Source organism: Chinchilla lanigera, unplaced genomic scaffold, assembly GCF_000276665.1.
Source record: "Chinchilla lanigera isolate Chin_1 unplaced genomic scaffold, ChiLan1.0 scaffold00059, whole genome shotgun sequence".
Lineage (NCBI taxonomy): Eukaryota > Metazoa > Chordata > Mammalia > Rodentia > Chinchillidae > Chinchilla > Chinchilla lanigera.
Window position 1 is genome coordinate 11,794,815 of NW_004955460.1, and position 26,694 is coordinate 11,821,508.

The following is a 26,694-nucleotide window of genomic DNA, read 5'->3' on the forward strand; positions in this document are numbered from 1 at the left end:
GTGCAGATCCTTGAAACAGGCCTGCATGAGATATTGTCCTGGGTCTTGGCCTTGAGTTGGACTCGTGGGGGCATTGTCATTGGCTGTAGGTCTTCAGCTAGATTTATGCAGAACATTGTCATGGGATATAGGCCCTTAGCTGGATTCTTTTGGTCTTTAGTGTGTGGACAGATTTCCTACATTCTCTTTGTATATGACTCTTTGGGTGACTGTTATAAAATAATCTTATAATTATGCATCCTGTATATAATTGTTTCCTTTGTAAACCTCTAACTACAACACCACATGATTTTCTCATTTATTCTGTGCTGGTTGGAGGGGGGATGTGACTTGGCTGGTGGCTGTGGCACTACTGCCTCTTACCTCCCTTTGCTCCCATTATTCCCCCCAAAGGATTTGAACAACTTGCTTCATTGTCTTTCCTGGCTATCTGCTGGTGTCCTCCCTGGTTATCAAACCACCATTCCCCACTCCATCAAGAGTGCAGTCAGTCAGTATGGTTCCCGTCTTCCACTCCTGCCACTTCAGATGACACTTCTCCCTTTTTGAAGAAGAAAGGGCATACCCTGGAGTGGCTAAGATCAGGAAAGGAGGGATCTGGGCCCCTTGTTTGCATACCTAACACTCATAGCAATCTTTCTACCCTGCTCCTCACTGAAACAGTCATGTAGCAACTATATAAGCTGCACTTCCCAACCACTTTTTGGGCTTTAGGCTAGGAGGACTTCCTTTTGTGTACTCAACCCTCTGTACTGCAGCATAGGCCCTGTTAAAATAAGCACTCTCTTTGGTGTTCCTGTATATCTGCTTGTACTTTATTTCTTGGGTAGTGTGGGCCCTAAAGATCCTGTGAATCTACTTAGAATTTTTGTCCAGAGTATTGTAGATGAGGTAGTCATTTCTAAAGAAAGAGCAATAAGTAATCAGAGCTAGTAACACCAAAGAGCTCCAGAGACCAGTGGCCAATGAAGATGGAGTTGATCTACAGTGTCCAGTACCAGCCGGCATCAGACAGTGACTAGCAGTTGAGTTGTAAACTGTTGGCATCCAGAAATACCTGGTGTCATCTGGTGACCCTAGCAGAGCTGCACTTTGTCAATTCATGATTTCCCACTTGGATTGAGCAAAAGGACCCTAGGCTAATAGGCCACAAAAGTTCATCCTATAAAACTTAACTCTATCACATTTCTGGATTGTATCACCTGATCTTTTCAATGGGAGAAACACAACAGCAGGAACTGGATGAGTGGCCAAGATGAGGACAAGAGAGGTGCTTAATCCACCCACTTCCTCTTCTGTGCCCTGTGTAATTATTCCTTCAACCCATGGACGTTTGCAAATCTTCTGATTGTACCATATGTGACTATCTGTTGCTTCTCACCTCATACAATTTAAAGACAACTGAGACTCATCACTGTCTCACAAACATCTTCAATATCCTTGCTTCCCACTTATATGCGGCTGCACTTCATGCTTCTTGCACCCCAACTAGCTGAGTTTTCTGCACCTGGATCAGATTATCTGCACTGTACTAGAAAAATCTATCCCACATACTACAGTGTGCATTTGTGCTCAGAGTTTCCCATGAGCCCAGTGTGCTTCCTAAGTGTGTTTCTACCTCTCTAGGTGGTTATTTACAAATTAATTTCTCCTCCAGCACTAAACCTCACTCTAAGCTGGTAAGCTCATCCCACTGTTTACATAAAAAGTAAAAGTCCACCAAGAAACCACTTACTTTTCGACAAGCATACTTACCCAGCAACATGCATCCATACCACATTCTGGTTTCTGTCCTGTTACAGCAGAAGCTGTCCCTGATATTGTCAAGGGCATTGAGGAATCACCACACACAGTCATGAGTCTGTGCCCCACACAACTGCAGGCCTTTGTCCTCATGGTGGCCTATGAACGCCTGTGTCCCCCTCACTAGGACTTCATCCTCTCCTTCACTTACACTCTCATTAGTCTTCACAGCCTCCTTCTCCATGGGATAATTCCCACTGGTATATAAATATACTCTGGTACTGCTCCCCTTAAAGGAAAAACAACTCCCTCATCTTAATGTGCCCCTATGGACTTACAACCATTCTCTGCTGCCATTCTCAGTGAAGAGCCTCAGAGGGCTGTCTCAAATTGCTATACTGGCTTCCTCATCTTTTAAACATTTTGAAATTAATAAATTTTTCCTAATATGAGAAAATAATAAAGAGCAACATTTCTGGCATCCTAGTTCTTTCTAGATTCAGACAAGATGGAGAATATATATTTCTAAGAATGTTGCTAAAAGATTTAAGAATTAGTTTTTCCCTTCATGTGTCCGTGTTAGTTTAGCTGGATATGGAATTCTATGATGATAGTTATATCCCTTGTATCTCTTGAGGTATTACTTCACTATATTCTTTATTACTGTTGCAAGCTATCATCTAATTGCAGTTCCCCTGAATATATGGCTGCTTTTAAAATTGTGTTTGTCTGTGAAGTTCTGCAGTGTCATATTTTGGATTTAGATTTGTCCCATTTGAAGTTTATTCTACTTCTTGACTATGAAGATTCATCATTTTAGGAAATATCATGGCAATGATCTCTTTTAACATTACCCGTCCTTCATTCTCTCTGTTTTTTCTGTAATACTCTTATATATCAATTAAGTATTCTCTCCTCTATATTTTAATCTTTCTTCCATAGTTTGCACATTTTTAATCTCTATGCTTTATCCTGAGTATTTTCTTTAGATCTACCACAACAGTAATTTTCATTTAGCTGCATATTTTCTGTTCTTTCACTCATTCAAATGATAAAGGAAATGAATATATTTTTAAGAAGTTTAGTTCTTCCTATTTAGGTCTTTTTAAACATCAGTATGTAAAAGCCAAGCATGCTGGTACACACCTATAATTCCACCACCCTGGAGACTGAGGCAGGAGAATTGCCATGAGTTTGAAGCCAGCCTAGACTATATAGTGAGTTGAGGGCCAGCCAGAACTACATAGTGAGACCTTGTCTCAAAAAACCACAAAATGAATAAAACAAAATAACCATGTGAAAAGATGTCCAGCACTAAAGGAAATGAATATTAAAAGCTTCATGAGATATTAAACAATATGGATGGTCAAAGGAAAAAATAGACAAAATGAAAGGTTCCTGAGGAAGCAGAGAAAGACCACTCATACATTGTTGGTGGAAATATAAAATGGAACAGGCACTACAGATAAGAAGTTGACATTTTTGAAAAAACAAAAACTAAAATTTAAAAACCAAGCCTTTAATTTCCATACACAGCCCATTCACTGTACTCCTGGGCATAGATCCCAGAGAAATTAATTCTTATGTTCACACAAAAACCTGTTCAAAATGGTTATATCAGCTTTATTCATAATAGTCCCAAACTGGATACAACCCAGATGTCTTTCAATAGGACAACAACTACACAAGCCGTAGTACATCCATACAAAAGGAATACTACACACCATCAACAAGGAATCAACTACTGATACATGTAAAAATCTTGATGAATCAGAATTACACTGAACGAACAAGGCAATCCTAAATACAGTACATACTGTGTACACTCTTGAAATTACAGAAACAAAAAAAAAACCACAGTAGTGACTGCCAGGGTTTTCGGAGGGAGTGAGGCAGAAAGTATTGTGGCAATAAAAGTTGGCAGCACAGGGGACACATGTAGGAATAGAAATGTAGTGTATCTCCACTATATCAGTGTTAGTATCCTAGTTGTGACATTATACCATCTTTGCAAGAGCTTAGGATTTATGGAAATTGGCTGTACAACAATGTGAAAGGGACTTAATGCTACTGAACTGTACACATTAAAAGAGAAATCTTATGTTATGTAGATTTTAGTGCAATTAAAATAAAAAACCCACTTCCAAAGATGTCCCATTTCAAAGGTTATGAGATAGTCCCAACTGTATACAGAGTAGACCCCAGAATCCTTTCCAGTTTCTAGGGCTATGGGGTCCTGGGGCTCTTCTCTGCCAGTGTGTCTTAACATTTTCTCTCATAACCATATCTGAACATACCAGAGCCTCTGCACTTATCAAGCTCTTTCCTGTGCTTGCTGGTATTTGCCCCTCTGCCTCAAACATTCATCCTCTAAGTCTGTGCATGTCTGACTGCTTCTCAGCTGAGAAGTCAGTACAGCACAGATGGGCAAGTGTGGACTCAGGAACCCAGCAGTGCTCACACAGCCCGCTGTTGACCTCTCTTTGCCTTTCTTCTCACCAATAAAGCAAGGATAATAACAGTACTGACTCAGTGGGCTACTGTATTAAATGAGTCATTATATATAAAACTCTTAAAAGAGCGCCTGGCACTCAAAAATTGCTAATTATTGTTATTATAAAATATCATATGGAGAACATCATAGAAGTTATGTTTAATGAGTGAAGCTAGACACAAAAGATTTCCCATTCAATGATTCCATTTCTATGAAAGCTTTCAACAGGTAGCAACCACTAACCTATTTTAAGAGAAATTAGATTATTGGGAAGGCAGGACTGACGAAGGGGTACGAGGGAATTCTCTCTGCTGGGATGGGACTGCTTCTCTTGTTAAAATGTATTGCCTGTGTGCTTGAAATCTATTTTATTGTATGTAAATTATAACTCAATAAAATGGTTTTTATATGTCACTTCCATAGAGAGGCCATACCTAACACCTAATTTAAAGAAATTCCCCACTCCCAGGACAGTACTCTCTGTTGTCCTACCCTGATCATGTGCTCATAGCTTGTACCACATCTGAAAGTACCTTGTTTACTATTAACTGTTTCCACAATAGAAGTTGACCTCTGAGAGAGCAGCACATTTGATACTTCACTGCCCTTTCTGTGCCTAGCAACCAGAACAATGCCTGGCACTACTAAATAAGTGCTCAGTAAATATCTATGGGAGGCATGGAGGAAAGAAAGGTGGGAGAATGAGAACCAGTCATGGGCACCCACCTCCAAAACAGCATCCTTAATGTTAGTACCAGAAAGGATCTCAGAAGTGTTCAAAATACCTTCCTTATTTTTGACATGAGAAAATAGGGCAAAGGGAGGCAAAGTGATTGCCCAAGGTGAGAATTACAGTGAAGGAAGACCTGGAATCCATATCTCCCAGTCTTTTTTACTTATACTAAATATGGTTCAGTTCACATGCATAGATATATTCTATAAACATTCACAAAATGCCCATAAAATATAATATAAAAATTTTAAAACCACATTATTTTGAAAGCTCAGTTAACTATAAAAATATTATTACAACCAGGTCTACTTCATTCAACCATTAAGTTGTGACTCCCAGCACAAGTGATAATTTAAACAAATCTTTCTTGGAGCAATTGAAATGAAATGGTAATAAGTTAATGGATGTTCAAGTATTTAAGCATGGACAATTATGAGTCAGACTGCTCCGAAGTCACCTGGGATGCTGTTTACTGCCCATACTTCGCAGGCCAGATCGTTACTGGCAAGTAGTCTATCGCAAAATTGACTGGAGGTTTAAAATATTTCATCTATAAACTCTGCATTTCCGGGAAAACCCATGCAAGAACACTGTGCTTACACATTCCTGTCAGGTAGTCCACAGGATACAATTTGAGCGCAAAAACCTGCAATTAAGCAAAAGAATGGCATTGTACAGACCAAGTTTTTGCGTCCTAATCTGATAACTGCCGACACAAATTACCTCCTGGAGGTAAGAGAAACACTGCATGGCATCAAGATTCTCATTTCATTCTTTGGGAAATATCAGGGAAAAAAGAAAATACATCTAAGCTGAAATAACATACGAGAATTTATTTTCAAATTAGACTATATTTACAAGGCAAAGTTATAGTCATCCTTGATATGCAAAGATGGCAAATTAACTGTTTGGATTCAGCAAATCAGAGAAATAAACCTGCATTTTTTCATATTCTCATAAATAAAACCTATAATTACCTATTCAAAATCCAGAGTGCAACTTATTCTCAGTTCTTTCAAAATATCATTTGCCCTTCTAAGATATTTTTCTGCTTTAACAGCTTTTTTTCTTGAGCTTTGTTATTCTCGTATTCTTCCCCTTGTCTGCTGAGGAAGTCTGCAGATATTATCTGACTTTTCTTCACATTCACTCATTATTTCAGACATTCCATGACTTCATAACTGCTACGCATATGCCCAGGCCAGATAGAATTATCAAAATGAAGAAACATTAGGCAGAGCGGGGGGGGGGGCAGTAGTTAGAAAATGTTATAAGTACCAGAGCTTATAGACTGGAACAATTAATTCAAGATGGAATGTACAAGATGATAAATAAAATTTCTTCTCTTATCTGAGTTTTGAATGAAGCCATAAAACTTAAGACAATAGTGTCTGAAGACTCCAAGCATCCTAAAGAGGATCACTAAGATGTAGTGCAGAGGAATCTAGTCAATTACTTCTACTACATTACTGCAGAAGGAATGCTTAGCTTTCCTGTTTGAAGTATGGGGAGCAAATGAACTTTGACAGAGAAAGACCTTTTGCCCCTGGAGTGTATAGGTCACAGGCCCTGCAATTTGACTCTCAGGGTTAGAGCCTTTGAACAAGATGCTGAGAGAAAGAGCTGCCAGCATTTGGGTAAGTATATGAGTTGGAAGACAGCTTTTGTTTTGCCTTTTTGTGTTACTTCCTTATTGCTTCTGCAGCCTTAGTTCTCCTCTTCCACATTAGCTAACATGTTTTTGAAGTGCAGGCATTAGGGCCTTCGTATCTTTGGGGGAGCATCACAATGGATATTTTAATCCCTGTTTTCTGGACCAGGAAGCAGCTTGACTTATTGTTGATTTCCCTGCCATTGGTTCAGTTTCTGTGACACTTTATGCACTACAGTAAAATTTCTTTATGACAAAAATAGCCAAAGTTGGCCCAAATGGAACTCTTTGGCTTGGCCTACTGGCACATATATTTCATAGGTTTGAAAAGAGCTTTAACTATCTATAACATATTAAGTTTAACCTAGACCTAACTATCTGATCATTGGTTCCTCTTGGCTAGGTAATATGCATCTCAATCTTAACATCTCTTAAAAGAAAATGCAGAAACCACTAGGAACACAACCCACACATATAAACAAACTTGCTTTCTCAACATTGTCTCCCTATTTCAGGAAATGGCAATCTATACTATCAATTTATCAGCCCAAAGTCTTAGGAGTCATTCATGGTTTCTCTCTATCTCTCCTGGCCCACATCCAATCCAAAAGAAAATATCGATTCTACTTTTAAAGTATATCAATAACTGACACTTCTCATCACTTTTATAGAAACCCAGGTTAACCCATATTATTTCAAATTGAAAGCTGGTCTTCTAAATAAGTGAGAAAAAATACTAAAGAAATATATGAAATAAATAAAGCACAAATAATCCTGAGCAAATACAGGGTAAAGAATTAGCCTGATAGAGAAGAGCACATGAGATTCAGTCAAGTAGACCCAGGTTTGAATCCTGGTTATGCCATTTACCAGCTGTGTGCCCTTCAGTGAGTTAGCATCTCTAATCTTCAGCTATGATAGCTGTAAGTGGAGGCAATTATACCTGCTTCATAGGAAATGGTGAGAATTAGAAAAGACATGTTTCCAATAGATATTCAATAAATATTAGCTGTTAGAGTTATTAATACGCTATATAACTGATTTTTCAAATTGAGAAGCATCAGGCTTATTTCTCTTGGGAAAAAAATAATTATCTGTAAGCCTAAAGTTCAGCTTTTAAAGGTCATGAAAAAATGTTAAAAAGTATAGAGGAAATAAGATGAAGTTCCTCAACCAGGACAAAGAACTATCCTGCTGCTGTCTTAGAGACAGCACAGGGGTCTAAAAGCAGCTGCAGGCACCTGTGTTTCAGTTGTGCAATGGCTGCACTTCAAATTAAATGTTTCAGATTTAAAAGACACTTCTGGTCGTGTAGAACTGTAAAAGCCATCTGACTTTTGCCTGCCGACCACGTGGGCATGAATAATGCAGATATGCCTTTCTATCTCCAGTCAAAAGCAAAACTTGCCAGGTGCAGTAGTATACAATTACAATCCCAGGTACTTTGGGAGGCTGAAGCAGGAAAATCACAAGTTTATGGCCAGCCTGGAAAAATCTGTGAGACCTTGTCTTAAAGTAAAAAGGCCTGGGATGTACTTCAGTGGTAGAGCACTTATCTAGCATGTGTGAAGCCCTGGGTTCAATTTTTTAAAAAAGCAGAATTTTCTTAGCAGTGGAAAGCAATATATCTTTGAATGACATATAAACTTGTGGAGAAACCCATGGACATACTGATTTATGACATCTTGCATAGCAGGTACTTAATAAATGTGAGGTGATTATGAGGTGGAAAATATAAAACTAAAGGGCCTTGCAGAAGTGTAAATATCCATAATCAGCTTCATTTAATCTCTTTTTAAAAAAGGAAACCATCACATTATTTCACTGAGATTGGAGATTTATCAACAGTCTCGTAATTGTAAACAACCTTTTCTTTTATTATATGCTAAGTTAAAACCCTAATAGCATCATTACATTGTTATAGTCCTTTAGAAATTAAAGACTTTAACATAAATTTACAAATTTAAAAACACTTATGAAATTAAAATCTATTTCATTAAGTACCTTTTCATATTTGAATAAATGTTTCATGATCATAGCTAGACCATAAGGTTAACAAATGAATTAACTCATACTTAGTTGCTACCAAGTTAAAATAATCATTCCACTGTTAATTTTGTAATATTGATATTAACTAAGAGCACTAAGAGTTTGAGAGAAAGCCTAATCAATATACCTCCTGTCTTAGTAAATTTCTTATTACTGGGGCAAAATACCTTATCCATACAAGTTAAAGGAGAAGAGGTTTACTTTAGCTCAGTTTGTAGAGGTTTCAGTCCATAGTTGGCTGGTTCCAAGGCAGGATGGTATGACAGTGGAGAAACAGTCCATGGCAAGGCAAATGGAAAATGACAAGCCTTCCTTCTTTCCATTTCTATTCTATCCAGGCTACAAGCCTATTGGTTGGTGCCACTCATACCTAGGATGGGTTTTCCCTCTTCGGTAAATCTGTTACCTACACTCAGAACTATTCTAAACCAATCAGTGGACTAACCCAGTAACACACACCCATGATCGAATCCCTTCCAAAAGCCCTACCTATGAGCACATGGACTATGAGGGAACAGCTAGATACAAGTAATAATACCTCCCTATTTCTGGTACCAATTCTCCCCCAGCATTTATTCTATCTTCCCTTGCCTTGCTGTGCTCACACTGAAACTCTCCAGAACACTTACATAAGAATATACCTTAGCTATCTTTTGTTCAGTCTAATAGTCTCATGAGGCAACGAGATATTGATTCTTCATTTTTGTTCCACCAAAACTCAAGAGGCATCTATTATCACTGAGTCAATGTAAAGGTAGATATCTAAGTAACATTTAATAATGTAAAAAAGATAGTAGCTATGTCATTTTCCAAGATAATTAGTACTTTTACTAGAATTTTGAAATATAATCTTTATATGTATCTCAATTTTTTTCCTGTTTCTAATACCCAAAATGGAAACATCTGCTGAATGACCTACAGAACAGTCCAATTTCAAGCAATGTTCAAATAGGAAGGTGGACGAACAATAACACTGTTTCAAGCAGAGCTCCCACAAGTGCTCTGGGAGGCGAGAAGGCAGGTTTAAATCTTGGTCACTTTCATAATTTCATTGAAACCTACCCAGAAAATTGGCTTACACATATCCTTTTTGTCAAGTAAAACAAAAACAAACAAAACAAGAGCCTCTTCCTGTCATGAATTTTTATCTGAGTGCAACCACTTGACAGTATAAATATTTGACTTTTATCATAAGCTTACAGTATTTTATGATTCTTTGGGAAATTTTCCACACCAAAATCTTTATATTTGGAATACCGTTTTACTTAAAAACAGTATTGATTGCAAAATGTCTAATCATGTAATATATACCTAGTGTTCATTTTAACCATAAAAGAGCCAAATAAAGAAAACCTGTCTGGCATTAGATAAATATCTTGCATGTGGAATAGGCAAGAACACCTTGAAATAATGCTTAACTAATCGCAAAGCAAGTATTCTGCAATAGATGGGCAAGCCACTAATTAGACAAAGGGAAATAAAACTGTCATGGTAGGATAAAAGGATAAAGAGAAATAAGCAGTAATTACCGTTTTATCGTCAGAGAAAGTACTATCAAGCATGGCTCAATAAAAGCGGGGAGGGATCCACAGCTGTATAAGTAAATATCAACCCTCGTTAAATCGGTACTTGAAGCTAAACACAATTTGGGGATGACAATGACATCTTAAAAAGTACATTCAAAGGCAGAAAAAGAATGAACTGCAAGTAAGTGTGCTTTAGGTCCTGGACACGCAGCATGCTGAAGAATAACATTACATGGCCACTTGTTTAAGCTGCTTAAAAACAACAAAGACAGTCTCAGAATAGCTTTTTTATAAGGACTGAGGTAAGACTTCTAGGCTAGGTTGTTCTTTTACAGTCACTGCTAACCTTAATTGGTTCACTTACTATGCAAATAGTATGAGCAAATGTAATTAATTGTATCTGAGGCTTTAATGTTCCCAGCAACTTACATTCTGTTGCTTGGAATAATCTTGTGCCCTTCTCTAAACCAAGTCACTTGAGGTTTCGGGCAGCTACTGATGGGCAGTAAGTTGAGAACTGCTGCATGTCCTTGAGAAACCATTTTCCTTTGGTCCGTGTCCATGAAATTTCCCATATCTGCAGAGAAAAATGAGACTGTTTAGGTTGTAGAAAACACTCTTGTTGGGGGCAGTGGGGCTCAAACATGGAAATAACTATATTTCACAGTGAAGTCAGCAGTGATGCTATACATTAACAAGAAGACAAGCAAGGCTGAATGGCAGCACTGCGGAGTGCTGACCAGGCTGTGAGAGAAGCACAGGCAGAGCCTCCCACCTCCAGTGACCAAGAAGTGCATTAATCAGCAGAGCCTCACAGCCTTTGTCTTACTGTAAAAACACAATGGAATGATTGCATCTGATTGTGTACTGAAATAAACTGTTAAAATGCTTCCTCTTCCCACAGAAAGCAGCTTTCACAGAAACACTAATAAAATGCTTCCAGGTATCTCCCAGCTACAAATCCTATCTTTGCAGCTAGTTCCCTAGCTCAGGCCTTTGCTCTCCTGGGTTTCTCCTCCTCTTCATTTCTGTGGTGAATGCCTTCCTAACAGGTCTTTGGGGAGCAGTATTTTCTAACCACTACACAGTTTATAGTGAGTTCTCATCCACCCCTACACTGTTGATTTAATTTGGGAGAGCCAGTCATTGTTCTATCACTTAAAAACATTAGAAAAATGAGGTCACAGAAAAAAAAAATACAGCCATTGCTTTGTAGATGTAAACAGCTAATTTTAAACTGATACCTTGAAATGTTTAAAAAAAGTTTTCATGTTATGATCAGATACAGATAAATGTGTATACACATAGATACAGTAACCTTTCAACTTACAAACATTCAAGTTGTGAACTTCTATGGGTATACTGCATAAGATTCACAAGTGTAATGTGTAGGACTCACTTTGCTGGATTACAAATGAATCTGACTTATATATGTTCTCCCAGGATGGAACTCATTCATTAGTCAGAGACTTACTACACAGCAAACACTATTTTCAAATGTATGTAAGTTTGAAATCTTCCATAAAAGAGCTCTATTATCTATGGCTTTTCCATTCAAAAATTATTTTTTGTATGATAGTATGTAATATTTGAGGGAAAAGATGTAATAGATTAAGAAAATACACATGATTATTTAAGGTAAAGTAAAATTTGTTATCAAAGGGATGAAGAAAAGGAAGTTAAGAGAAAATCTAAGCAATAGAGATGAAGGATAGAATCAAGCATATACAATTAAACAAAGATGTCCACACTCAAATTTATAAAATAGAATTTAATATAATAAATTCCAGGCACTTAACTTCCTCAAATGTGGTTTGGGTATTGACTGCACTCTATTTATTATGTTTTCCATTACCCTATTGAATAAAAGTTCTGAATTAGCTGAGTGACTTCATCATTACAACACAGAAAAATGTATGCCTTCCTAGTGATTTAAAATATAATTAAGCATGTATAGTATCAGTGTCTCAAACAGTCATTAATGCTTATGGTAGAATTCTAAAATAACTAGGTACTATTTTATTTTATATAGTAACATAAAGCTGCAGGCTTTAACTGGAGTCAAAATAACAAGTGAGGAAATCTTATTATCACCAAATAGCACAGCTCAACCTAGAAGCTGGACATTGTTCCATAAAGTCGTATTTTAATATCTCAGAACACTGCTTACTGCTAAGCAGAGAGACATTTTAGTAGTACATTAAAACACAATAAAGCAGACAGTTCATTTTAGATAGATCATATTCTTCACACATTTTGGTTTATAAAAGGAGACAAAATGTAGAAGCCAAATTCCCTGACCTCTTCCTCCTGAAGATGACATTAAAATTCAAGCTCCCTGAATTTTGATAACTCTTGCAGTTACTTTTAAAAGTTTCACTCTCTAAAATGGACCTGCTGAATAAAGAATAAATTGCTATAAATTTACAACTAGTATATCAACTTTCCATGTACTTTTTATAGTCAAGCAAAAAGATTTCTACACACATCATCATTGGAAAGAACTGATGAATTGATATAATTTGACATAATTGGATTTAAATTTTCTAAATGTACAAACATTTTGAATCCCAGAATAACAGGAGTTAAGAGAAAACTAACTGATTCACAGGACGGAAGTCATCTGATTCTTCCATTTATCCTCCCAGGGTCATGCAAGGACCCTTCATCTTTACAGCTGGAAAAAAAGCAGAATTTGCCTCCACAGCCCTTCCCCAGTCAGCCACACTAGCTGTTTACTCATCTCTCATCAGCTTTAGCAGTCATTGTATTTTGGTGGAGCTGAAGATAACTTATCAGTCCCTACAATAATTGAAAACAATTGTGAATTGCTCCCCACAACTGCTTTGTCTAGTTCATCAATGTGGGAGGTTTTTAAACTGTACACATACATGCAACTTGAACTTCTGTTTTTCTTTGCAACAGAGCTCCCATTCTGTTTCGTACCACGCAGCGGTAAAATCCAGCATCAAGCTTCTGTAATGATGAAATAATGTACCTGCCAAATACCAAAAAGAAGTGTTAATGGTCACATCTAGAATGGTATGTACATCTCATATAATAAGTGCTCCACATACATTATTTATGTAACCTAAGAACTACACATTCTTTCCCTGTCCAAGGCAATACCAGTTGTGATTTATTTCTGAGATTATTTTATCAATATCTGCCTCCTAACTAGGCTGTGAGTAGCACGTAAAGCTGGGATCCATGTCTGTTTTATTTACTATTTAATCCTGGTGCCTAGCACAATGTCATGTGCAAGGTAGGTATCATTTACAATAGGCTGTATGCAACATGTAAATAATTAAAGATAACTCCATTTAAATTACACCTCACAATCAAAAGTTATTTCTTTTAATTTCCTGAAAAGCCTCAGAATTTCTAGAAATGACTTTTGCAGTTGGTGATAACCTTACCACAATGTGTTCCACTATTCTATGTGAAAGTTCAAATGTCACTTTTGGGATGAGATATGGTCATCCCAAGAATCGCTTCTCTATCCATCTTGGTGTGAACTTCTCCCTAAGTAATTTACATACCTTCTTTTCTTAATTCTCCACATGTGACTTCACACTAACTTTTTTTTTTTTTTTGAGACAGGATCTCACTATGTTGTGCAGCCTAGCTTTGAACTTGGTTATGTTGCCCAGGCTGGCCTCAGATTCACAGCAATCTTTCTGCCTCAGCCTCCCAAGTGATGGAATTACTGGTGTGTGTCACCAAGCCTGGCTGAATTAATTTTTTAAGAAGATAGAAAAGCCATTTCAGGTGTAATTTCCCATTTCTGTAAATATAAGTAATCATCTTCCAAATCCATGACTTGCTAAAAACTTTAGAACATTTTCATAGGAAAAACATAATTAAAAGATATGGTTCTGTAAAAGGCCTACTTTAAGTTTGCTGCTAGTGTTGTAACTTAGAACATTTTAAAATACACAAACAAGTAAGGATCTATAACTAATGACCAATTGGAGAAAGCAGCACAGCTCCTGACCCCACAACTGCTACACTACTTGAGATGGTACATTAATTGGTTTCCAGACAATGTTCACAAATAAATCAAAGAAGAGAGGTGGAAAATGCAAACCACAGTCATAATGAGCTATGGTCTCAAATCAAATTTCTACATCAACAAACACACAGAGGATGGCAAGGGTATGGAGAAATGAAAACCCTTGAACACTGTGGGAATGTAAACTGGTTGTAACCTCTACAGAATATGGGGGTAGCAGGGAGCTCAAAAACTACGAAACACAATTAACATATATATGACCCAGCAACCCAAATTCTGGGTAAAATCCAAAGGAACTGAAATCAAGTTCTGAAAAAATATCTGCTTTTCCCATGTTCATTGTAGCTTTATAACCACCAAAACATGGAAACAATACAAGCACCTAACAACAGATGAGCAGTTTTAAAGACAATGTGTTTATAGGAAGTGTCACTGAAAAAAAGGTGAATATTTAATTTTTCAAACATTTATTACAGTAAAAGACATACTGGCATTAATCCCCTTCAAAATGCTCCCCTTTGCTGTGAATGCACTTAGCCTATTATTCTGTCTACTTTCTGAGGTAGTTCTAGAAGTCCTTTTACATGCTTTTTCTTTTTTTGTAGTGTTGTGGCTACTACCATGTTTTGAATCTCCCTTCAAAACCTTTGCCTTTCATAATTATTTTGACTTTGGAGAACAGCTAGAAGGCACATGGTGCTAGATGTAGTGAACAAGTTGGACGAAGACACACTGTCATCTTTTAATGTGCTTGCCTTTCAGTTGGATGGCACTTAGCAGCAACATTCACTGACTTGTGCTCATACCCGCTAAAGACACTAACAAAAGAGGACTTCTAGAACTACTTTAGAAAGTGGAAAAAACAAAAGAATAAATGTGTTCAAAAAAGGAGGAGTATTTTGAGAGGGATTAATTATAATACATATTTTACTGTGATATCATTTTACTTAAACATGGTATTTTTTGTTTACCTTCTCTGTACAGATGAGGGAATATTACAGTCTTAAAAAAGAAAATAACATTTTCAACAATATGGATGAAACTGAAGGACATTCTGCTTCTGTTGTTAAACTATTTTAAGTTCTTGTAAGTTATTCTCACGTAGTATTTTATTTCTCCCTGTGGCTGATTTCACTTAGCAGAGTAGAATTTTAGCTGTCAGGGTCTTGTGGGAGAGGAAATGGGAAAACAAAATGTCTACTATATAAGTTGAAAAAGCCCTAGATGTCTACTGTACAGTATAGTACCTATAGTTAACAACATTCATATTAGCTCAATCTTGACAGTAGGTTATATGTCCATCAGCAGACAAACAGGAAAAGAAACTGCCATTTATACATAATGGAGTACTACTCCGCCATAAAGAATAATCTTGAGTTATCTTTAGAAAAATGGATGCACCTTGAGACCACAATATTAAGTGAAATAAATCAGACACATGAGCGCAAATATTGCATGGCTTCTCTTATATGAGAAACCCAAAATAGAAACAGAGAGCAAAATAAAAGATAATAGGAAGGGATAATTGCAGATAGGAGACTAGGAGAAGGAGGGAAGAAGAAAAGGATGAAAAAAGAGTTAAGAACTGTTATGTACATGTACCAGTGCTCCAGGGGGAATTCAGACACTATGACCTGTAGACACATACGAGTAAAAATAATAAAATTTTAAAAATATTAAAAGGATACAACAATATAGAATTTTATATTTTAAAATTTGTTAAGAGGAGATCTTATGCTACATGTTCTTATATAAAAATAGTAGTAATATATAAAGAGGACAGGAGGAAATATTTGGAGGTGATCAAGAGGCTTCATACTATGAACTGTGATGACAGTTTCATGCATGTATACTGACCTCCCAATTCATTAAGTTGTGTACAATAAACATGTACAGTGTTTTGTATGTCAATCATGTCACTTCTTTTTTTAAAAAAGTATGAGCTGGGGATGCAGCTCAGTGGTACAGAGTTTGTTTTGAAGGATCTGAGTTTCACCTTTGGTACCGTTGAAAGTTTTTTAAAAAGTGAATGGATATGCATTGTAAATGCAGAAAATAGCTCATCTATGAATGCAAAAAACAAAGTGTAAGACTTGAGCCTTGGGCACTGTGCATATGGGAAGGTATCTATTACCAGAAAGAAAAGAGAGCTCAAACCCACTCACAAAATAGTTTATTTACAGAAAAACAGAAAACATCATTTCATACAAAAATGGTGTGTAATTACTAGGTGTCTACAAATTTAAAAATATGTCCTTTTACAAAATACAATGAGTGAAAGCTCATTAAAAAATCAGGAAAAGACAAAGCATATGGCATACTTTACTTGCACTGTTCCCAAACATACCTTGAATCATTTATATTCAACTAATTGTTCATCTTTTTATTCAAGTATGGCCAATTAGTCATCCCAAAAAAGGAACTGATAGGGATTATTTTTAAGTGAATAAAAATTTAGATTGGACAATTCAGACAGTTCAACATTAAGCAAATATTAATCAAAGTATGTTTTCCCTCTGATAACCTGTCTTGAGATCCTAGGCAGAATTTATAAAGGCTTTTATGATAAGAAAAAAATATTTGAGTTTTTATCTTATAATTTTTTCTTCCATTGTGAGGAACATTTCATCTCAAAATTAATTAATGAAGACAACCAGAATAATATCAAACTGAACACAAAGAGTCAATGTCACTTAATGAAATTACAAATCAGGAATGGGAGAGTGAGCAGCTTTGATTGCTATATATTGTGATTACAATAAAGAGGAGTTTTGAGATTAGATTAAAACAAATTCAACAAAATTTTACAGAAAAGAAATAGGACCAGTCATTGAAGTATGGATTTACAAAGCTACAAGGACAATTTTTTCATTGCAGCATAACTATATTTATATAATTTTCAGTCTACCTTTTTCCTGTCTTCAGTATCCTAAATAGATCTTAAATTTTTATGAATTTCTATAATAATCCTATGTACTAATGCACAAAATAGCACTGCTTTCAGACAACAGGGAGAAATAGATACAAAATTGAATGTTAGGCATATGCTGTTTTCTACCATCTCTTTAGTCTAATGTCTCACCAGAGAAAATATCCTACAAAGAGTTGCAAAGTCCTCTACCTATTACTGGAATTCCTACACAAATTATGTTCACCTAACAGATGGGAATATTCATTGTAAGTATATTGTTTATAAACACACATTTTTAAACAGAGGAAGTTTCCTGGCTCTTTATAAGACAGTATTATAAAATCTTAGCACCATATGCCACTAGATATAGGAAATGCTTCTCCTCTTTCCTATCAACACAGCAGGAAATGCTTGTATTCACTGTATCAAGACAGAATTCTACTAGATTATGAGAATATTTTCCAGAGTCAGTTCATCATCAAAAATATCATATTAAAGGAAATAAAACACAAACTCCCCCAAAACCAAAGATTTAAATGTCCATGACTGCAAAGTAAAGTTACAAACTCCACTCTGAATAGGCCATAGGAATTTTGTAGGAAACATCCATGGGTCTATTCCAGCCCATGAATGACTAACCCTGGAGCAGAAATTTCCCATTTGTGATCTGCCTAGGATGTATACCACTTGCTTATACTGGAGAATTCTCCAATGTAGGAGTCTCCAATAAAGATAGAGCATATCTTATATTAAAAGACAAAAAGGCTATACATGGGTATTCCCAGACCATCTACCAGGCACAGACTGAGACTCAAGATGGCCAATTTGGATGAGGGGATGCACAGAAATAGGGCTCAATGATTCATCTCACAGCTGTGATAGGGAGGACACAATGGCAGTGTGACACAATGGTGGTGAGGACACAGCAGAACCTGGACTGGACGAGCAATGACCGTGTCAGTGCCAGTGGGCATAGACTCAAGAAAGGTACCATATCCAGCCAATCCCTGAATTGCAAGTCAGGATGAGTCTGTTCCTGCCCCACTTCCAGTCTGCCTTGTGTTGCCCACTATCCACACAACAGAGAGAATGCTTCTGGAGTTTAAGATCCCTTCAAAATTCTATACTAAAGGACAGAGTCAAAATAATTAAGATTAGAGCTAACTGCATGGGGAAGAATATTTTAAAGTAAGTAGGTACCCAACATAGTCACAGAAAAAGTTAAACAACATAGTCACAAAAAAGTGAAACAATTGATTTCTTGTTTTAAAAGCATAGCTTCCTAGTTAACCACTAAGAGTTACTTGGTGATAACAATTTTGTAACCTAAAAACTGTGACAAATTAACTTTTTTAAGGAATTTTCCTGAACATGAACAACTACTATATTAGAAAATGTCCAACAAAATACTGTTGGGGTTCAGAAGAGCTACTGAGGAGCAGTTAGATATATGACTAAGAATACTCACCACACTACCACATCTTCAGACCAAGGGGAAAATCTATACAGTGGTACCTTGAGTCATAAACTTAATTCTTTGCATGATTCTGGCTGCAAACAGAAATGGACAAGAATTGAATCAAATTTCCCCATAAGGTCAACATTGAACCTAACCACTGAATTTGATTCCGTTCTCGTCCAATTTAGTTGGGAATCATAATTTATTTCATAAAAAAGAATTTTTATATTTATCAAAATCAAATGTAAGTTTTTCCTCTCTCAATGCCAATATCCATTTTATGACACCTCAGATAAGACTACTCACAACTATAATTTTTATGCTAGGATGAAAACACTTATTTTGCATGAAAGTATCTACCAAGTTCTACCATAAATTTTTGTATCTTAGCCCACAGCCTATTCTTATCCTTAAAGGGAAAAATGGTAAAGGAAATAAAAACACTGTAAGCCATTTGTATCCTTCTTGGAAACACATCATTTTAAAAATAACAATAATTATTTTAAACTTCATTTTTATAAATTTGCTATATAAAATTAAAAAAACAATAATCAAAAGTGGAATTGGTTGATTTTTTTTCCAAGTAAATTTACAAAATGAAAAACCCAGACTGAAATTTGTTAAGAGACAGGTACACAATTTTGAAGGTATATATAGTTCAGTAGGAGGCTACAGACATTGGGCAAGGTAGGAGGGTCCTGTTAAAAAAGAAAATAATTAGTAGGAACTTAAAATAGTAAGATGGAAACTATCCAATGGTAACACTATATTTGCAAAAATTATTTAATCTGCACTTTATTTCAAAATTTATATTAAATGGAGGACAATAAACAGGTGCCTGTGGATATGGGTTAAGGCAATTTCAGTATTATATATCCAGGGAATATAAAGCTTCCAGGGATTATCAATTAGACGTCAAGTTTCCACAAGAATTTTCTGACATTGTATCATGAATAATTACATTTAAACTCTATCTTAATAGTTAGAAGAGTCAATCCAAAATTCAAGTGATGTTAAAATGTACCTACAACTCTGTATCTAGAACAGTCTGGTTTATTTTCTCTCCCATAAACACTTTTTGTGACCCGTTTATTCTTAATTCACTCCCCTTTCTCCCTATTCAGTCGGGCAGATAAGGCAAAATTTACATTTAGCAAAGCTGGGCACACGACTGGAACTAGTCTGTCAATCTCGCATTACTAGGTTTAAATGCTCTTTCAAGTCATTCAGTCTTTCAAGAACTATATGTCAGAAAACCTTTGGGAAAGAAGACATTGATTTTTTTATGGTTAAAATCTTTTATTCCATCTTTGATTACTTAATTCTTTATAATGCTGGATTCTCTATGGACGTAAAAAGGGAGACTCAAGGAATGAAGTATGAAGGCAAATATCACATAGTATGCAGATAAAGGAAGGAATGAAGGCAAATATCACATAGTATGCAGGAAAAATATGTCCACCAAGACATAATAGGAATAGATCAAACTATTGCATACTACAATACAAGCTTAAATATATTAGAAACACATCTACTTGTCTTATTTGGAAGTGTCTGTCAAGAATGAGCCATTCTACAGGTTAGGTGAAAGCTCTGGCTAAACTCCTTCACTCAGATTCCACAATGATTCTTAGACAAAAGAACCAAAGGGAATTAATTATCTATACCTAAATTATCCCCAGTGTTTTGGTATGGGGGTCATTTTGCAAGGGAGAACAATATAATATACAGGACACACATTTTATAAGATTATTTATAATAGTCACCCAAAGAATGATATACAAGAGAGTGCAGGAAATCTTTCCACAAAGCAGAGACCAAGAATCCAGCTGAGGCCCTGGATCCTGTGATAATGTCCTGCATGAGTCCAGCTTAAGACCTAGAGCTCATAACAGTGCTTCCCATGAATCCAACTGGAAGCCCAGAGCCCATAACAATATATCATGCAGGCCTGTTTCACAGATCTGCACTGGGAAGGACCAAAGGTGAGTGGTGGAATCTAGGAAGTCTGTGCCAGTGGGATGAAGAATCCGTGCTAGCAGGCTGAGGGATCTGCACTGGAGCCAGGAAGCGATGCTCAGAAGAACCAGAGCTGCCCCGAAAGGTACCACAGCCATCCTCAGCAACAGTGAGGTCCCAAGCTCCTCCAATGATCAAGATGGCTGAGTTCCTACCAGGGGAAACCAACACAGCAAGCTTCTCCAGAAGACCAGCAGTGCACCATCTTCCCCTCCAGCCAGAAAGCAATGCGCAGAGTGAGGACCAGAGCTCCCCCAAAGTGAACCAAAGCCATTCTCAGTGCCAACGAGGTCCCAACCTCCTCTAGGGATGAAAACAGCCAAGTTCATCAGGAAAGCCAGCATGACAAGCTCCTCCAAAACAACCAACACCTCCTTACAGCTTTTACCAGCTTGCAACAGCCTCTCTCAGCTCCCAACAGCCTTTCCTCTGCTCCCAACAGCCTCTTTAGTTCCCAAAAGCCTTTTCTGCTTCGTATCCAGTTCTGCCTCTTATGCTGATGGCAACAATCCCCAGGTGTGCCTCCCACACCCAGCACCATGCTTACTCAATTCAGCTGGGGGTTATAAGTTGACTACCAGTTATCAATGCACTACACCCAATAAGAACTTTAAAAAGCCTGATGCTAAATCTGCTTTTTCAAAGATTCTCCAGAAACAGTATCTGCTATGATTGCATGGGTTGAAAACACAGTCAAACTAAAGCCATACATAAATACCAGTTATATACAATATCACGGGAGATGTATAAATACAAGTTTATGCCATATTAATATTAAAGGTGTAAACCAAATAAGATAGCACAAGTTCATAGCATATATGCCTCAAAAGTCAATGATGGTTACTTTGATTTGGAGTAAGAGTGCAACAGTACACACATCTATTATTTCTAAAGTTTATTTTTCCCTTCCTTGTAGACAGAAAGACAAAAGAACTCAATTTCACAAAAATGAGAAGTTCATTCTATAAATTTCAGGTCTCACAATTTTAACTACAGTATATGATATAGATGAAAGGTCAAAGTTAGATCGCAGGTTTTATGTTTCAGTTTTCTAACTGTTTATGTGTTGGCTATGATAAAGGAAACAAGTTAAACATCTGGGGGTTATACAGGATTCTACTTATTTTAGCTAGGATGGGAAAAACTAGTTCAACTGAGCAAAAGACAGTATGTTGTTGGAAGTTTGGCACATCGCAAAGAAAGGACCAGTGGAGCATATGCTAGTAGAAAATTAATGAGGGGGAATTAGCCTTTTGCAGGAAGATGCAGATAAGGATCACATTCTGTTTGGTTCGTTAAAAAAACAAGGGAAGAGCTCTCAATTAAACAGGCCCTATTATCTATACCTAAATTATCCAGTGAGTACAAAGCTCAAAATATAAAAACAATGAAAGCAAGTAACATGCACAGGGATGTTCCTCATGGCTTATTGATGAATTTTAATTGAGAGGTAGGTGTCAGGACTTCAAACCTGAAGGATATAGCCAAAGAACAAATCTGGAAAAAAATAACATGTTTAAATCTTTAGATAAAACAATATGTTATCTATGCACTAAAGTCTTTTATTTATCTTAGCAATGTTTGAGGTTTTCACTGTAAAGATCTTGCACATCACTTGTCAGATTTATCTCTTAAATATTTCACATTTTTGATGCTATCTATATGTACATAATTGCCCCTTAGTATGGATAGGATATTGGTTCCCAGACATCCCCACACATACCCAAATCTGAAGATGCACAAGTTCTTTATACAAGAGGAACAGTATTTGCATATAACCTATGTACATTATCCTATATACTTTAATCATTGTAGAGTACTTGCGATAACTAATACAGTGCAAATAATATGTAAATAGTTGTACTGCTTTATTTAAAGGGATAAGAAAGAAATATGTATGTGTTCACCATAGATGCAATTTTTTTAAAAAATTATTTTCAACCAGGAAACCCACAGTTACAGGCCAACTGTTTATACACACACACACACACACACACACACGTGTGTGTGTGTGTTAATTTTGAGATTGTTTTTGCTAGTATACAGAGTTGATTTTTATATACTGATTTTGTACCCTATAACACTGTTCAATTCATTTATTATTAACAGCTTTTAAATGGATTATATTTTAAATGGATGCCTAGATGATCATGTCATTTGAAACTACAGACTTACTTAATTTTATATAAAAATTGATTTTTCTTGCCTTATTGCACTGGCAAGTAAAGTCAGTATTTGTAATTTTTTGCTTTGTGGCTTTGGAATTTTCAGGAAACTTAGAAAAGTTTTGCATTCTTTACTTACTTATTGATTGACGATTGATACAGTTCACTTTGGCCTTAAATTGCTATGTACCCTAGATTGGCCTTACTCTCAGGGCAATCCTCCCGCCTCAACCTCTGGAGGACACACAGCATATGTCACTTCTTCATCACCTAACTTGATTCCTTTGGGGATTCCAATAACATATACATTAGATCAACTTATGTAATGTTCTTTCATTTTTTCTTTTTTTCAGTGGTTTTAGATAGTTCTATTGTTATATCGTTAACTATCTATTAAATAATCAGCATGTTTTTCAGTGCCTAATCTCCTAACTGTCCAAAGCAGGGCTTTCTCATCCCAGATATTATAGTTTGTTGTTTTTTTTTTTCTTTAGCAGTTTGTTTTCTGCCTTTTCAATACCTTTTATGTCTACTTAACTTTGATCATATGCAACGTAGTCATAATGGCTCCATTGCCTTACTCTACCAATTCTAAAATCTGCAACTGTTCCAGTTTAGTTTCTTCCTCATGCTTTCCTGTTTTCATGTTTTCTAGGCCTGATAATTTGTGAGTAGAATCTAGACAATGAATTTTTACCATGAATGAATTTGACATTGTTGAGTGCAGAATATTTTTGCCTGTCTATCAAATATTCTTGAGCTTTGGTCTCGAATATTGTGAAAATACCTGAAATAATTTGATCCTTTTGGGTCTTGTCTTTTAAGACTTATGAGGCAGGACCAGAGCAGTGTTTTCTTTAGGACTAATATTTGCCCAACATAGACTCAAGGCAATTATTGGTACTCTATCCAATAGCCTCATAAATTATGAGGACTCTCAAGTTGGCCCTTGAGGACAGGCAAACTACTCATTCCTGTGTGAGCACAGGGAACTGCCACCTCTAATTGCTCTTGGGTAGTTCTTTTCCTGACATTGGGTAGTTGCTTCATACAAATCTACTAAAGAATATTCTGTCAAATACTTAAGGGGAGGATCCTCTGGATGTCTCCAGAATTCTTTCTTCACGCAGTATACTCCTTTCTAATGCTCTATCCTGAGAAATATAAATACTTTGATCTTTCCATTTTTTTTCAGGTCTCTGCAACTCAGGGAACCCCCTAAATTCCACCTGGACTCTTTTCTGCACAATAACCTAGAAATTCTCTCAAGGGAGTAAGCTGGGGTAATGATAGGGCTCATAATCATTTGCTTCCTGATATCCACAAATTAAGAATAATTCTTTCATATAGTGTTTTACAGTTGTTTCAAGTCAGAATGTAAATTTGATTCCTGTTACTCTATCTTAGCCCAGGCTACTGGCTCTTAGTGTGGCTCAGAGAGAGAGCAGACTCAGCAATTGGATTAGACTGAAGTTCTGGAAGTTTTTCTCCCAGGTGAGCATATATGCAGTATATCTGATGCTGCCAGACATATATGTTGCCCATAAGGATATTGTGGGTATGTGTAGTAATGCCAAAGGCAGAGTGAAGTACAGACCCTTATGTTTCCAGACCATAATCACGTCTTCTGCAGCAGGGAACTACATATGCTGAAAAGTAACTTCCCATAAACTTATTACAAACCAAGAGCACAATATGGGTATTAGAAAAACCAGAAATAACATTACTAGTAAATTTTTATTTGCATCCCATATTCTACCTTAAAGTAAGGATGCTTTCTTAACTATACTTGGGCCTCTCCAATGGGTAGAACAGTTAAGAACCTGGGTCTGGGTTTATGCATGAGTAATTTCAATGCTGAAAATGAAGATGCCACATGATAGCCTTAATACAGGTGGCTAAAACACTATAGTGATTGAGTGTTCTTTCAAGTAGTCAAAGCTGCAAACATTAAATTTGATCATTCACTTTGAACAGAGAGAGGTTTAGGGAAAGAATGTCTAGAGAATAAACAGAAAGAGACATTTGGACACTGGCAAATGAGTCAGCTGATAGGAAAGCCATCTGGGAGAAGTATGGCTTTATATTCAGAAACAAACAGTCATGTGTCAATACAACACTTAATGGAGATAGGCATAAAATATAGATATTTTCCTAACACTACAGAGCTTCCTCCTCAGATAAGATACTTGGTAAGCACCAAGACAAGATGACTCTAATGGGATTTCATTTAGATTTCTTGGCAACTAACAAAGGAGGACATAAGGAAACTCACCAGATTGGCAAGGCCTGAGGATATGAATGGGTCCAACAGCACTAACTTCTTCTACAGCAAAGCTAATGTGGCATTTACACTGTTAGATGCCAAACCCTCCAGCAGCAAAGATTAATGCTGAAGCCTCATCATGGCACTCTTTCTTAAATGAACCTCTTGACTGTATGATCGTATTTGAACTTTCTATCATGGAAGCATGCAATGATTCCTTCATATCAAATTCAGTATCCATTCTGGATATGGATTTGCCCTTTTTATTCATTGACTCTTGTGAGGGCTACAATCTTTTTTTTAAATTTATTTTAAGAATAAAACAAGGAAAACATATTAACAAACAGACATGCATTTATAAAACAGCAAAGAACAATACATGCAATACAGGGTTACAGATAAAGCCATAGGAAATTAATAATAGTTATTGTATTACATATTGATATCTTCAAAGTGTTTTCTGAGGAAAAGAAACAGAGACTTGTAAGAGTGATCAAATAATTAATCATTAACTGATCCTTTCAGTAAAGCGATAGAAGTCAGTAGTAGAACTATGTTAGCTATCCTGTATATAAAAAATTTCCCCTTCTTTCTTTTCTCTGTTCCCTCCCCCCAGTTGCTCTTTACTTTTAAGCATTTTCCTATTGTTTCACAATGTCTGTCATACTTCCTAATTTTTATTCACTCTTTTAGGTTCTTATGCTAGTGAGATAATACATTGGTTACACATGGAGTTCTGGTTTATTTCACTTATGAGTATAGTCTCTAGTTGTGATCATTTACCTATAAAAGCCTCGAGTTTATCTTTCTTTATAGGTGACTAATATTCCATTATATAAAAGTACCACAATTATTTTATACATCCCTCAGTGGATGGACATTTGGGTTGCTTACTCAATTTAGCAATTCCAAACTGTGCTGCTATAAACATGGGTGCACATATATCACTGTGATATGATGCTTTCAGATCTTCTGAGAAAATATCCAGAAGGGGAATAGATGGGTTGAATGGGACCTCTATAACTAGTTTGTTGAGAAATCTCCAAACTGATTTCCACAGTGGTTTCACCAGTCTGCATGCCCACCAGCAGTGGAGAAGAGTTCCTCTTTCTCCACAGCCTTCCTGGCATGTTATTGGTTAATTTCTTAATGCTAGCCATTCTTACTGGGGTGAGATGATATCTCAATGTTGTTTTAATTTGCATTTCTTGAATGACTAATGATGTTGAACATTTTCTCATGAATTTATCTGCCATTTCAGTTTCTTTATCTGAGAAGTGTGTGCTCATCTCAGGTGCCCATTTTTGGATTGGGTCTTTGAATTGGTGGGGCTGAGGTTTTTTTAATTCTTTATATGTTCTAGATAGAAGACCTTTGTCTGAGGGACAGTTGGCTAAATTTTTTTCCCAATTTGTGGGTTTTCTTTCTAGTCTGCTGGCAATTTCTTGAGATGTGCAGAAACTTTTCAGTAGGATGAGATCCCAGTTGTTGATTGTTTGAAGTGTTTCACGTGTGGTTTGGTTTTTGTTCATGAAATCTCTGCCTACCCCTATGGCCTCAAGATTTTTACCTAATTTCTCTTACAACAGATTTAGTGTTCCTGCTTTAATATTGAGATCTGTGACCCATTTTGACTTGAGTTTAGTGAATGGTGATAGACTTG

The 26,694-nt window shown here is 36.4% G+C and overlaps 1 protein-coding gene across 1 annotated transcript in view; it reads right to left on the minus strand.

Moving 5' to 3' along the window:
• Sdk1 (sidekick cell adhesion molecule 1) overlaps window positions 1–26,694 on the minus strand; it is a gene marked incomplete at its 5' end in the record, with an annotated part of 870,484 nt that overhangs the window by 516,679 nt on the left and 327,111 nt on the right. The window contains 2 exon segments of the mRNA XM_005397857.2: window positions 10,626–10,773; window positions 13,088–13,194. Coding sequence (XP_005397914.2) covers window positions 10,626–10,773; window positions 13,088–13,194 — 255 coding nt within the window.